The sequence below is a fragment of the Saccoglossus kowalevskii genome, chromosome 20 (genome assembly GCF_978046115.1).
Source record: "Saccoglossus kowalevskii chromosome 20, keSacKowa6.1, whole genome shotgun sequence".
NCBI lineage: Eukaryota > Metazoa > Hemichordata > Enteropneusta > Harrimaniidae > Saccoglossus > Saccoglossus kowalevskii.
The window spans coordinates 10,546,985-10,561,128 of record NC_140660.1 but is presented as its reverse complement, the minus strand read 5'-3'; the positions used below and the strand labels follow the sequence as shown (position 1 = coordinate 10,561,128).

Genomic DNA, 14,144 nt, shown 5'->3' with positions numbered 1-14,144 from the left:
GGTTTCTTTCACCAACCTAACTCGGCCAATAAACATCAAAACATTGCTTGATACAGACTGGGCATATCGTTGATGTATAATTTAAATATTATTTGAATTCCATATTCCAGCAGAATTTATTTCATGTTTATTATTACAGTGCTAATACATGCTGTGATGTCACATGTCAGTCGTAATTAGCTAACAGGTTCGCTTGTGTGTTTAAAAACGCCACTTTTCTTTGTATTTGTTCCAATGCTGCCTTACGTGGTATAACCCTGTTTTGAATCCGAAACGTATGCAGTCATTATTGAGATTGTCTATTTAACAGTATAATTTCTGTTTATTTCACATGCATATCAGATGCAGAAAGATGTTTTACCAGTATTATTGTACACACTATATGAGATCAACTGAAGACCCCATACACCCAGTTAAAATTTCAGATTCAAAGCCGTTCCTAGAAATGTATGTAAAGATATACACAGTGCAACAGAATAGTTTTAGATTTGGTGAATTAAAACAAAAGTTTTATCTGCTTCATCTGGTTCTGGCAGATGGTAATTCATTTAATTTCAGTACCTAATTTTGTTTATTGTAATTATTCAATTTCATAATAAATCTATTATCAATTTATTTTAAATGGTCATATCCAACGCTCGGATTGAACATTAATAACGAATACATGCCGTCATCGTGACTGTCATGCAATATTACTTGAATCATCATGAAACTAATTTAGTAAAACTGATTAGTGTGTGCACTGTAACTCCTGTTAGAATATCATGGTGTGTGACCTGTGTGCTGTATCTTTTTTGAGTCGTGTTACTGAACATTTAAAGGCCCATGACTTGCGGCCGGGCCGCAAGATAATCCTTGTTTATTGGGGAGTGGCTATGCATAATGTCCAGTGTTAATTAGTTTCTCGTTATCAGCACCTGGCACAGAGTGTGTTTACAGAACATTGTAATCCTCTGGGTATATTTAAAAACAGATTATTCAACATAACGAACTGAGATCAATTACATCACGGTTTAGTCACTGTGATTACATTGAAGACGTATAGTTCCGGCACGGTCTTTTTTAGTGACCGTGGTTCCGGGTTATATTCGCCTGTTACAGAAATCGCCCGGAGCATAAAGTCATAAATTGAGTGACATTGTAGTGTACGATATCGATGAAATAATGTATATCATGCGTTACTCAGGCCAGAAAGCAGATTAAACTGTATTTAAATTCGTATTTCGACGAGTCCCTCAAGTTCAAACGTACGCTTCCGTTGTTGTTTATTTTCTGGCATAGACAAAAACAAAAAAAATGACGGAAATAGAACATAAACTTGGTTGGTGTTGTCAAGAAATAAGTATATTAACTAACATGGTGTGGTTTCTTTGGGAATGACAAGCATATAAATTCACAATGAGTGCGGACGAGAGACGTACACGCAGCTGAATAAGCTAATCGGTTACATTGTATCATTGTTGTTTTTCACCATAGAAGACGCAGTACACATTCAAACACGATAACAAATATTTAAAAAATGGAGCATATTTAGTACATGAACTGCGTAAAAACTACAAGTTGAAAACTTTTTGTGAGGGAATTCGCAATATATCATCACTCTCATTGTGATATTGACAATAAACTGCTTTCAAACAATACATGGTAAAGTGACAAACGGACGAAATGGCGGTTAGAACCGAAAGGGAAATGGCCCAAATCAAAAAACACAAATACCTACGATCATATTATTTTATATAGTCCGGATCGGGGTAATGGTAGTCAGTAAAAAGTAGAAATGGTAATAAATCGATCACCACGATAAAGACGAATAATGCCCTTGCCGACATCTTCAAGTTGTGCGTTCATCAAAAGTTGGCGCAACCACAAATTTCAGCCAATAGAAATATTCGTACTATATCTCATATGATAGCAAAACCGATACCGGACGTCATTTTCAAAGTTTGACAGAATATCGGTTCTTGTAATTTGTTCACTAATAAAATAGCGATCGATATAAGAGTATGAGTTTCGTTGTTTTTTTATAGTACCGGAACGGATTAATCGAAAATGAAAATTGGATAATTTGTGACATGCCTGTAGTATGTCGAAGTCGGTATCTTTCTTATTTCCTTTATTTTGTATACTGAGTGTAATATCACAGTTACACGTATCCCAAATTGTTTGGGGTTATATAGTCACTTGATGATATTTACGTACGCCCAACAAGTAACTAATATTTTTTCGAGGGCGTACGTAAATATCATCAAGTGATCCCCGAACAATTCGGGATACGCGGGACTGTATATACATATACATCACCCATTTATTATTTCGACTGTCTGTGGATAGGTTATAAATTGTGTGCAAGTTTTTTCTCGGCTGTACGACTCATTTTTAGCAGTATAAAAGAGGCTAGAATTTTTGATTTTTGATTACTAGTATATCGAAACACTTCATTTCGATTCCAGTCGCGTCTTGATCAATATGTACCGAATTACTCTGAATGTCACTGAAGAGCAAGAAGCTGCTATACAAGCATTATTTATGCACTCGGAATGGGAGTTGGATATAAATGATCGCTGCCAGAACGAAACTACCCACGAAGAAGCAAACGTAGATGGGGGGTTAGATGACAGCGGATTTGGACCAGACATGGCAATTTCCAGGGAGTTTGGCGAAAACGAGTGTCATTCGTGCTTGTGCCAACCGTGTGTAACAGCGAACAGGCAGGATTGGTTGGGAATCGGTCAGGGTCCGTGTGATAATAATGCTGCGATCAGGCGTAAAATGTATAAAAAATACTGGAACATGCTGAGCCGGAGAAATGCTTGGATTGATGAAAGATATATCCAACGCAGAGTTCAGCTAATGAGGTCTGATAACGTTGTTATCACTCACAGAGAAGTAATCCCAGATTGCGTTGTCCAACAGGTTCGGTACTTGTACCCCAATTTACCAGAGGTGCCATATATGGGGCATAGATGGGAATGATCAACGTGTATGTAATTTACACACAAACCAAACGGCCCTTTTCAGGGCCACTAAATCCTCCAAAAAGAGCCTACCGTACTTGTATGAACGAGTTATAATAAAATCATGCATGAGTGATGACATTTTTGTGATTATAAACCAAACCTAAGTGCAGTTTGCAGTAAACAGTGCCACGCCGTGAAAAAAAGTTACCATTTTCTAATTTTTTTCTAACACGTTTATTATTTTCTTTCAAAACATTCTCATGTATTTGAGAAAAAAATGCATTCAAGAGGTAATCTGTCGTAACTAACTGCCAACTTAATCTGTTTGACTTTTGATGGATTTATTTTTTTGTCCGAATGTCACTTCGTCAGATTTTTTTTCAACATGGGTGTCACAATGCCTCATTACGTATGCACGCAAATTGACATGGAAACGCATTTCAGTGCAATCACACGTATGTCAGACAGGAAGTCGACGAGACGACAAATGGCTTGCCCCGGGAGAAACAAAACCACGGGTAATGCGCCAAAATAAAAGTTGAAACGTATATTGTCACTACATGTTATGATATCCACGGTAAAGAGTCATACAGTTGAAACATTTGTTTTCACACCAGAATGCTATAGGCAAAGGTTTATGCAGACACTCTCATGAATAAAATACAATGTTAAAAAGCTGGTTTCAAATAATCTACGACTCCAAGGAGGGATTCTCCAGAGGATTTCGTGGTACTTTTATCGAATTGTTTTCCAGCAAGGTGATCAGCATCTCGTTCGAAATAGGGGTCCGGGCCAAGCATTATTAGCTAGTCAATAAACATGAAAATATAACGAACCATATACCATCACCACCACCGAGTCCATGGCTAGTATATTCATAGTCACAAATATTCCAATACGGTGTAGACTGGTATCAAATAAATAAATAATACGATTTGTGATATTTTATTATGGATTTAAATAACTGAACTCGTCAAAATATCTCGCCACCATTTTGTTTGGCACACCAAACATACGGAAGGCTTATATGACGAGTATAATAGAAAACAAAATCATATCGTTCATATTCGAATTCAATGAGCATATGACAGTGATACTGACACAGCGCAGGACCCGCCGAAAATCTACCCAAAAGGTTGTCGATCGACCGGAACCCAGTACTCACCACTGTAAACAAGCCCTCATTTTGTTTCAAAACAAATTTAAATCGAACATAAAAAACTACATGCTAATTTATGACACGGAGAACTCTTGTTTTTATTTTTTATTTTTTATTTATTTTCAATGCAAATAAAAGTAACGCTGAGTGGAAAATCAAAATGGCCGCCAATATTCCGGACACGTGAATATTTCCAGTGTTTTACAGGCTGTGGAAATAAATGTATTTTCTTGCTCCCGGAGTCTTGTCGGGACTGCGACGCCATTGTTTTCACTGAATCCGCTACATGGATAAGCAGATTTGGATTATAAACTAACTAAATGTTTGGATAAGTTAGCCAGCTCATCGTGGGGTACGTTGACTATGTCACGTGACTTTGATTGACAGTTTTGCATTTAGTAACACGTTGGTTGATCCGTGGTCATTTCTGTCATTACTTGATAGAAATCTCAACGTACACGCTATTTGTGACCACAATCGTAACGTCACACCAAGGCTAGTATATTCATAGTCACACCTATCCATTTTTGGTACAACATAGTGGCCGAAAGTACACCCAAAAACGCAATTTACTGAAAAATTACCGGAGCTGTGTACAGCAGCAGGACGCGTAACGAACTAATCCCTATTGTTTTGGGTTCCATTTATAGTCTACATGTGGGTTTAAGTATACACAGCCTGCATACTAATCAATAAAACACATGAATACGTTTGGAGCGTTTGAGGCAGCATATGTCTCACTCGTCTGGATATTTAGACAAAGGAGATACAGCACACGCACTAATCAGTGTCACCAAATTAGTAGTTGTACGCTTGATTTAAGTAATATTGTATGATAGTCGGGTTGATGGGACTGTCATGAAACAAATAAAGATGGCCGCATGTATTAGTTAACTTTTTTATTTGTGTTTTAAATTAAATTTCTAACTTTTTTTCAATCCGGCCATGGAGCTTTCAATCATCGGTTAGGACTAATCAAATAAATTGGTTGACCTAAATTAAACAAAATCAAGTACTGAATTTAAATGAATTATTGTTTGCAATAACTAGGTGAAGCAGGTAAAACTATTGTTTTGATTCACTACACCCTAAACCATTCTGTCGCAGTGTATATGCATTTATTTGTATTTCCAACTGATGAAAAGTACCCTGCGTGCTTAAAAATTGAGTACTATTGAGTGCTCTTTGCAAAAAGACGTCCAGGACAAAAACGAATTATTTTCAACTAAACTCTTTATGTACGGGAAACTAGAATTCAGAATGTAAAAAATATATTGTAACTAAATATGTCAAAAATATAATATTGTGACTAATGCTGTCTATATTTGGCTATGCACATTATTTCCGGTTTGCAAATTTCCATCCTTACTGACACATGTTCTATTTGTTCTTATGCAACAAAATTGAGTAGCAATATTATACGGCAATGACATGTAAAGGGAGGTAATTAGAGTGAATTTAGTGAATTTAACATCCATACAATACATGGAATCGTTGTTATTGTTCACTTGGCGCATTGTAGGTTAAAAACGACATTTCTGTTAGTTAATAGACTTGTCAGAACTAGGCAGACAATGTGTTTGTACAACACTATATTAAATCAATGTAGTCTGCTTGCGTAAAAAACACGCTTCAAGGAAAAGACATTAAAATCTTTATTGTTGAGCTGTTGATACATGGTTACCTTACAAATAATGGATCCGATGACCGATTTTTACTAAGTACACTATAACAATAAAAACGATTCCACGTACTAAATAGCTTTTAAATTATTTTAACTAAATTCACTCTCATTATTTATAATAATTTCTAATTATTTCTAATTAATTGAATTCCAGTATAATGTTACAATTGTAATGCCGCCTCTTTTGTTGTGTCATGTGACTTGAACAAATGTGTATACGCAGCCCGCACACTGATTGATAAAAACAGATAAATACGTTTGGAGGGACTAAGGCAGCATATGGATCACTCATCGTGGTATTATAACAAAGGGGACACAGCCCATACACCAGTGTTACTAAATTAGTAACTTTGCGCGTGATATAATTAATATTGTTTGATAGTGATGGGTATGTCTGTTAGGTATGATGGGTATGTCTATTAGTTGCCTTTTCAATTGTGTTATTAATTAAATTTCTTACTTACCAAGGAGCTGTAATATATCGGTTATAAATGATCAAAATAAATTGGTTACCCTAAATTAAAAGTATTGAATTAACGTCTGCCAGAACCAGGTGAAGCCGATGAAAAATTTTGCTTCACCAAACTTAAAACTATTCTGTCGCGGTGTATTTGCATTTAGTTGCATTTCTAACTGCCACAATATTGATCTGATGGTAAGCGTCCTGAGTCCAACCAAGCCAAAAACACACCATTTTCAACCAAATGTCTATGATTTGTTGATATATGTGCGGGAAACTGTATTTGCGATTGTAAAGAAGTTACGATAAATCCATGATAGTAGCTAAATATGTCTATATCTACAACTTAAAACAAAACATACCATTCCGTAAAACAAAATGCGTCGCCAGCATTGAACAGTGGCACAGTAGTTAGCATATTTACATCAACTGATTTTGAGGGTTTCATTCACTCAGCAGTATTCAGTATTCTGTCCCGATCACCGAACACAGATAGGGGCAATACAATCTATCATACCCGTGCGCTATCTCTATCCTCTATCACGTTAAAAATACATTCATAGTGAGTGAATTTTCCTCTTGATGAAATTCTTTTCTCCCATTTCAGCCCTTGTTTTACAAAGACATAGCGGCATACAATAGCCTGCGGCTGATACAGGATCTGTCACTGGGCCAAATAGTCGCACAGCCGCGTTCCACGAAAAACTGACAGCCAGCGGTATTCTCGCAATGACCTCATACTATATTCAAATGCAATAGTTGGAATTGTTGAAATATGGTGCAGTGTCTTGTCCTTCTGTCTGCCCTGTAATGGTACAATATCACCGAGCTCAATTAAAGCCATATTTATGAAAAACGTCAGTGTAGTTGATCAGCGGTAATAGATAACAGTTACATTTATCTACAACATTCCATCATAGAACCTAAAAATCAAAATGGTGGAGCATTTGCTCTTTATGTCTATATTGTAATTAACGATAATACTTATCATCAACAAATGCAAAATAACACACCATGATAGAGCAACATGGCAAAAACAACTCAAGCCAACTAATCAATATACTATAAAATGACTAATTTTCACTGCGTTTCAATTTCGCTGATCAACCATTTCAGGCATATTCAGTGAGTTTCAAATTCACTGTTTTATCATTTAGATAATGTGTTCTATGCTAAATTGTACATATTCACTGGGTATTAATTAATATAGAGCATTTTCCAGTCAGCGAAATAATCAAAATTAAAACCCAGTGAATAATTCATTCGTTTACAGTACATAGAACAATAAGCCAGTATGATACACCGGAACTACTCAGATTATGCAAATTACACGCAAATAGAAATACATTCAGGTGATGTATCTGAACATTTAAAACAGTAATATATACTGGGGTAGCGTACATTGGAAGTCATATTCCGTCGACGTCTCTCAATGATATGAAGAATGTTGCGCTTATTAATAATACTCACCATTGCAAGCTTTGCAGTAGCAGCTTCGACAGAGGTAAGTTCACAATGACCATTCTCGTCTAATTATCTGTTTTCTTCGCTGACTGGTGGGTACATTGCTTGCAAGAGCTGCATATCTCTATTATTTTAATATTTCATCACTATTATGTGACGAATCCATATATCATTTTACACAGTAACTGTACGTACACTCATGGAAGCTAACGGTTTAAAACGGAATACCAACCTTATTTGTAGTGAAATTATGAAATTATAGTATTTGAACTTTATGTGTAGATCATTATGTGTGTGGTATTTTAGACTTAATAAGTTTTTTATTCACCTAAATCATTGTGTTGTTTAAATAATAATAAGAGGATAAATCAAATTCATATTCTAGTCCTGTTATTTACAAGATAGACCGTCGTCACAAAAAAGTCACGTCTTTTTGATGAAATGGTGTGTGAGCTACCACTGATACTAACTAACGTAGTGGTGAAATATGATTTGATAATTGTTAAATGTATTTCATTCCCCCTAACACCTAATATATGACTGTTCTAGTAATGATTATATAACGGATTTATGTTATTTCTTGAAATAATTATTCATGGTTTGTTTGTTTTTATTTCACAGAGATCGATTGAGAAACGATCATGTAAGTATTACTCTACATAGTACAGTTGCTACTCGATTTGTTAACCAGACTGTCTCGCCCAATTTTTTTCTGCATTTTTTCTTATATTTCTCAATATTTCTTTAAATAACTTCTCATTTTCGAACCAATTTTCAGTTTTCACTCAACAAATGGTTACTTTTGTTCCAATCTTCTGAAGAAAAGTCAAATTATAAATAGGAATATTTTGGGAATTTGTGATGAAAAGAAGAAAGTGATGATGAAACGATTGAGGCTGTATTCGTTCATCTGCCCCATGATTTATTGTGTGTTACCGATCTTAGCTTTATTGACTGCAGTCACACCCACAAACTTTCACCGATTAACCATCATTAGCTACTATAGACTCCCTGAATAACAGTTACCCACACTTAATAATATTGTTGTTCACAATCAAAAAAGTAGTTCGACTTTCCGAAGATAGCATTCGTCTTATTGTACTGTTTATACCACTATTCGACGAAACAAAATAATTCTGCACCAATAGAGATGGATAGTAATTGTTTTTGCCGCGTATCTTTTACTCTGACGACCCTGTATATGTTGTATTATAATAATCGTATTTAATACAGCACATTTATTTTGTATGTTTCACAATGTTCACAATTTTTTAGCTTTAGCTTTTAACTTTTAAAGAGATTTGATACATTTTCAAATATGCGTGAACGTACCAAGAAAAAAGTTGTATAATCTATCGTCTCTACGGCAGGCAATAGAACCCGTGACTTATTTCCAACCACCCATAGTTGCTCTTAAATAGCAATCACATGTAAATGAGACAATACGCTCTATGAAGTATGGAATATTTTGGAGTCATATCGTAACTGTTAGCAATTAATTAACAAATCAAACTGAATGGTATATCAAATGATAAGTAATAACTTGTTCATTATTTTTTTCCTCAATATTAATTGAATTAATCTTATATCTAGAGTCAGTCGTGGGATATCCTCTATATGACAAGATATTAGAGCTCGAATACATCATATAAGTGATATTTTAGCAAGTTCTACAAAATAGTTGAAACACATTGACATTTGCTATTATCATGATTATTAAAATTATTTATTAATTTACAGCAAAGTATGAGTTCGTGAATGAGGCAGTGACTTGGGTCGATGCTAAAGCTGCTTGTGAAGCCAAGAATAAAAAGCTTGCAGAAATCCGCTCACAGGCAGATGAAGATGAAGCAGTAGCAGCAGTTGGCGGAGGAGGAGCAGGTCTGACATATATATATATATCCATATTCATCCAATATTTATGTTTATAACACCATTGTAAAAACTATGCATGTGTAGCCTGTTAGCCTATTGCTTCTTCATTGATTATTATTAGTAGTTTCTCTTGTAAATTGGTTTCGACATTAAATCCAGAACCATCCAAGGTAATTTGGGCGAATTTGTTTGGAGAATGCGCGGTGATATGAAGTGTATATTCTTCATAGCGCACAAAGTCAGGTGTAAATTTTACTCCAGAAGAAAATATGCAAAAAAGGCACTTTGTTGTTCATCATGCAAACAGATGGAATTATCTTGAATAATAAGTGTTTAGAATAGTTGTTTTTAATTGAGAAATGTTTTTAATTAAGTAGGAAAAAATTTAAATTGTGATATTATGTGAACTGCATGTCATTCGTAAGTGAACATTTTATGAGCATGTACCAGTGTTTCATTTATATTTGGGTTTGTATTCCATAAAAAAATTACAATTTGATGTGTTATGCTAGGGTATATTGTTATCATGTATTTCTACGAGTCTGTGTCAAATTTGATAGTGGTGATGTATCGTTCTATGTAGTTTGAATAATTTCATTTGGATATCACCATGAAGTGTGTTGTGAATATTTGGTTAGTTATAATGAATCTGGTATCTGGTTAAGGGCCTGGAAAATCTTAATTTAAAGTAATGCGTTAATACGATTTGCAATAAGAATTATTTAATTTTCACATGGAAAGTGAGGGGTCACATAAAAATGAGAAATTGTTGAAAACAAGATTAGAAAAAAAAAATCAGTGGCAGTATGCAAGCAGTATATTGGAGTCGGTTTCTTTGCTTAATGATTCTTGTATTGCGTTCAGATGATTTTTTCACTTCCTTCTGTTGTGAGTCCACGTTAATTGATATCATGCCCTTTCTTTCCCAGCATTGTCTTGCAAAATAGAGTAATCCAAATTGCAGTAATTCTATAAGTTCTTAGTTTATTGAAATTCTAACGTTAGGGGCTCCACCCACTATAAATTACATATACAAAATGAAACTGTATGTTTAAATTGACTAACAAAAGTTGTCACGATTTTTGAAAGATTTGTGTACATACACAGAAACCTTACTATGTCTCTCTAACTGGTAATACATGATACTCAAGATCTAACAAAGATTTTATAAATAACACAACAACGCAATCAATTAGATTGACCAATCGTGACGACAATTGCATAATCTCTCATGTTTAAACCATACAATTCATACAATTCCAAAACAATACCAATTCAATAACTTTCTAATCTTTGTTTCCAATGTAACCCTTCACTATTGAGTTGTAACTCTTAACTATTTTGCTCTGAGTTATTGGTCTGTATCCATTGTTGAGCGGAACCTTTCATGTAGAACATCTCACGCATTCATTTAAAAGCACTTCAGTAGTTACATAGAACATAACTTAGTTAACGGAAGAAGCAGTAGGTCAGCTGGTTGTCCTGGCAACCACTGACGTATTCATAGGTAACACATTTACAATTGTATATTAGTCTAAGACAGTCATTGCTGCTCGCAGCTACATTTTATATAATTGGTATCACTGATTTTCTGTGTGTGATTATGTCTAAACAGCATTTTGGATTGGTCTGGTGGATTTAGACGGCGATTTAATTTTTGAATATGCAACTGGTGGGAGCCTGACTTTCACGAGTTGGAATACAGCTCCGTTTCAGGGTGGTGGCCAATGTGTAGTGTAAGTGTATTCAAATTATCCAATATAAACGACGTATTACATTATATGTATAAAGCTTGCTGGCTTCATCATTAAAGTAAACTAGATTTTGAGGTTTATTTATGGATCTCAGTCATAAAATATTTAAACAATTTAACTGATGTAAAATATGCTTATTTAATTACCAACGTCATAAAATCGGTTTATTCCGCTATAGGCATAGCAATAACAACATTGCCAGAAGTTTTCACTTACGTGTGTGAACGAATCGGTGATATTATGCCAAGAACAAATGAACATTGCACCAATGAGTTAAAGTGGGAGGGGTCGTCACCTGCGCACGCACGGGAATTGAGTCCAAGCGATGATAACAACACACGCTAAAAACGCAAAGGCTCATGGGTAGACGCTTGTTTGTAAACAATGACACGCTATTGTCATCTGACGCATGCACAGGTGAAGAGTCTCCCGCTTCAACATTCATAGTTTAATATGGTCATATAACATCAGGAAAAGTGTTGTTCAAATTGGTTAATGATAAAGCAAATCTTTTTTTATGTATTTCATGATCATCAGTAGTTTTCAAATGAATGGGAAATAGCTGTGACGCATGATATGTCACTGTATATAACACACAATAAGACAAACAGAAGACCAGAATATAATTCTGTTTTGCACCACGTTGACACAACATCGTGTCTCCTATACTACATTATTTACATGTCTGTAACACAGCCCCCTGGGTCCAAAAACGGCCACTTGTAAATGCCATTTTTCTCGAATTGCTGGTGGAGCCTGTTTAAAATAGAATTGTTTTTAAGATAATAGTATTGTTACTCGGCCTAATCACATTGACATCAGCTAACAATGCACTAAATCACTTATAGGGATTTCTCTGGTCTCTGGGGTAATTCTCTTTGTGATGATACTAGAATGATGATACCATTTATATGTGAGCCCGGTGAGTATATTGTTATGTTAGTAACTATATTCAAAATATTCAATTTAAACTGAACACGATTTGCGCAAGGGGCGAAGAAATTGTCCATGTCACATAATGTTCTCATAAATATATTCCAGATTCAAATGACCGCCGAAATGTTTTTGAGAGTGGGAAAAGAACGAGACTTGTGTTGATCCTTGTGTTTCAATCGTCCGTTTATTAAGTATATTAGCTGTATAGTAGTCCCGTCGCTCTTCAATGACACACATGGAGTAATATGATATTTCAAAATGATATATGTATATTATACGATGATATGTATTTTTATTATAACAGATCCACAAGTAACAGGTGATCCACATTTGACAACATTTGACGGTCGTCCATTTAGTTTTCAAGGCATATGCTGGCATACTCTGTTTAAAGAGTGCTCGACAAATCCTGCATTTGAAGTAACAGCTGAGTTTGAGCCTAGGGAGGACAGTACGTTGGAACATGTCAGAACGCGGACTGTTTCTGTTAATGTAACTGTTGGAGATGACTTTGCTATCATTAACGGACTGGATGTCGTTACTGTAAGTAATTCTAAATTGAATTTTAGAATTATTTTTCAGAAAGTTTTTATACGAAATATGTACAATTCACGTATGACCATCTAACACAAGCGGAGACGACTTTCAGCTTCAATATTTAAAATTATTCTTGAACACTTAAATTAATTAATAAAATATAATATATTCATAAATCTCAGGGTAGAACTGATGGACATGTGACTGCCGCAAGACCAATACACGTTCAGGAAGACGATAAGACAGTCACACTGACCTTCATTTCTAAGGATACCACATTCACTTTGTACTGGACCTTGAAGAAGCACAGCTTACGAGTATCTACCTCTGGATCTGACTACCGTGGTCATCTCTGTGGTCTTCTTGGTAATGATGATGGTGACACTCTTAATGACTTCACAAAACCTGATGGTGCAGTAGTCCATGATGCTGCTGAGTTTGGAGAAAGCTGGCGAGTTGAGTGGAAAAAGTAAGTTAATTAACCAAATATTGATCATGATCGTCTTTAGACGCCGAGCTAAGCTAACCCAGGTGGAGGCTAAGACGCGTACACTGAATTATCAGACTATGAGGATATTACGAGGATGCCCCAGACAGTCTGTCGATACCCCCTGTCTTCATGCATACTTTGAGGTATTCTCATAATAACCGTATCATTATACATCTTTTCCGCTCAAAAATACATACATCATGGGAATGCCGAAATCCGAAATGTTTAGAACAGAATCAGCGAACTTCTTTGTGTGGGGTCCGACCAAACCCTGGTGATAGCCAGCGTAATCATTTCATGTTTGGAATTTGCATTTCCTTATATGGTAGTATGAACATACCTCGTAAAATACCGCAAAATTACGGCACGTTTTAACTTATGGCGTTACGGTGACAGATATATAATAAAAGTCATTATTATTAAATATCATGATCACTAGAGTCTCGCGGGACTGATAAACTAAATATATTTAAACATTGTTACACATATATCAGTATAGTTTTAACGTTATTAACACTTTTTCAGTTCCATGACAAGATCTGATCTCAACTGGAATTCAAATATTCATTATCTTTTTTGTTTTGTTTTAGATGTGACTAACGCTTAAGTGGAAGCTGGCATGACGACAACTATACAACGTTTCGTGTCAATATGTTTATGGCTATACATTTCATCGCATTTAGTTTAATTCGGTTATGTTTTCTAAATGTTGCGCTTGCCACATTTACAGAAAATAAGAGTATTACAATGCTTAGTGGGCGTATTCAACATAAATTTGGAAATAAACGGTGATAATATGGGTACAACTTTGTTTGTATTTTATTGCAT

General features: G+C 35.2%; 1 protein-coding gene across 1 annotated transcript; it reads left to right on the top strand.

Annotated features, from left to right (window-relative positions):
- Positions 1-7,629: 7,629 nt before the first annotated feature.
- Positions 7,630-14,122, top strand: LOC102800742 (alpha-tectorin-like). The gene is made up of 8 exons (XM_006817151.3): positions 7,630-7,764; positions 8,346-8,367; positions 9,465-9,605; positions 11,215-11,335; positions 12,202-12,275; positions 12,594-12,832; positions 13,009-13,295; positions 13,907-14,122. Exons 1-8 carry the CDS (start codon positions 7,705-7,707, stop codon positions 13,914-13,916), a joined length of 954 nt encoding a protein of 317 aa, XP_006817214.2. The 5' UTR covers positions 7,630-7,704; the 3' UTR covers positions 13,917-14,122.
- The last annotated feature ends 22 nt before the right edge of the window (positions 14,123-14,144 follow it).

What these genes read in the sequence shown, in the direction of transcription:
- LOC102800742 (XM_006817151.3), top strand. Translation starts at nt 7,705, where the DNA reads ATGTTGCGCTTATTAATAATACTCACCATTGCAAGCTTTGCAGTAGCA. An exon ending in CAGTAGCAGCTTCGACAGAG is followed by an intron (nt 7,765 to 8,345) that starts GTAAGTTCACAA and finishes TTTATTTCACAG; the next exon opens with AGATCGATTGAGAAACGATC. An exon ending in AGTTGGCGGAGGAGGAGCAG is followed by an intron (nt 9,606 to 11,214) that starts GTCTGACATATA and finishes ATGTCTAAACAG; the next exon opens with CATTTTGGATTGGTCTGGTG.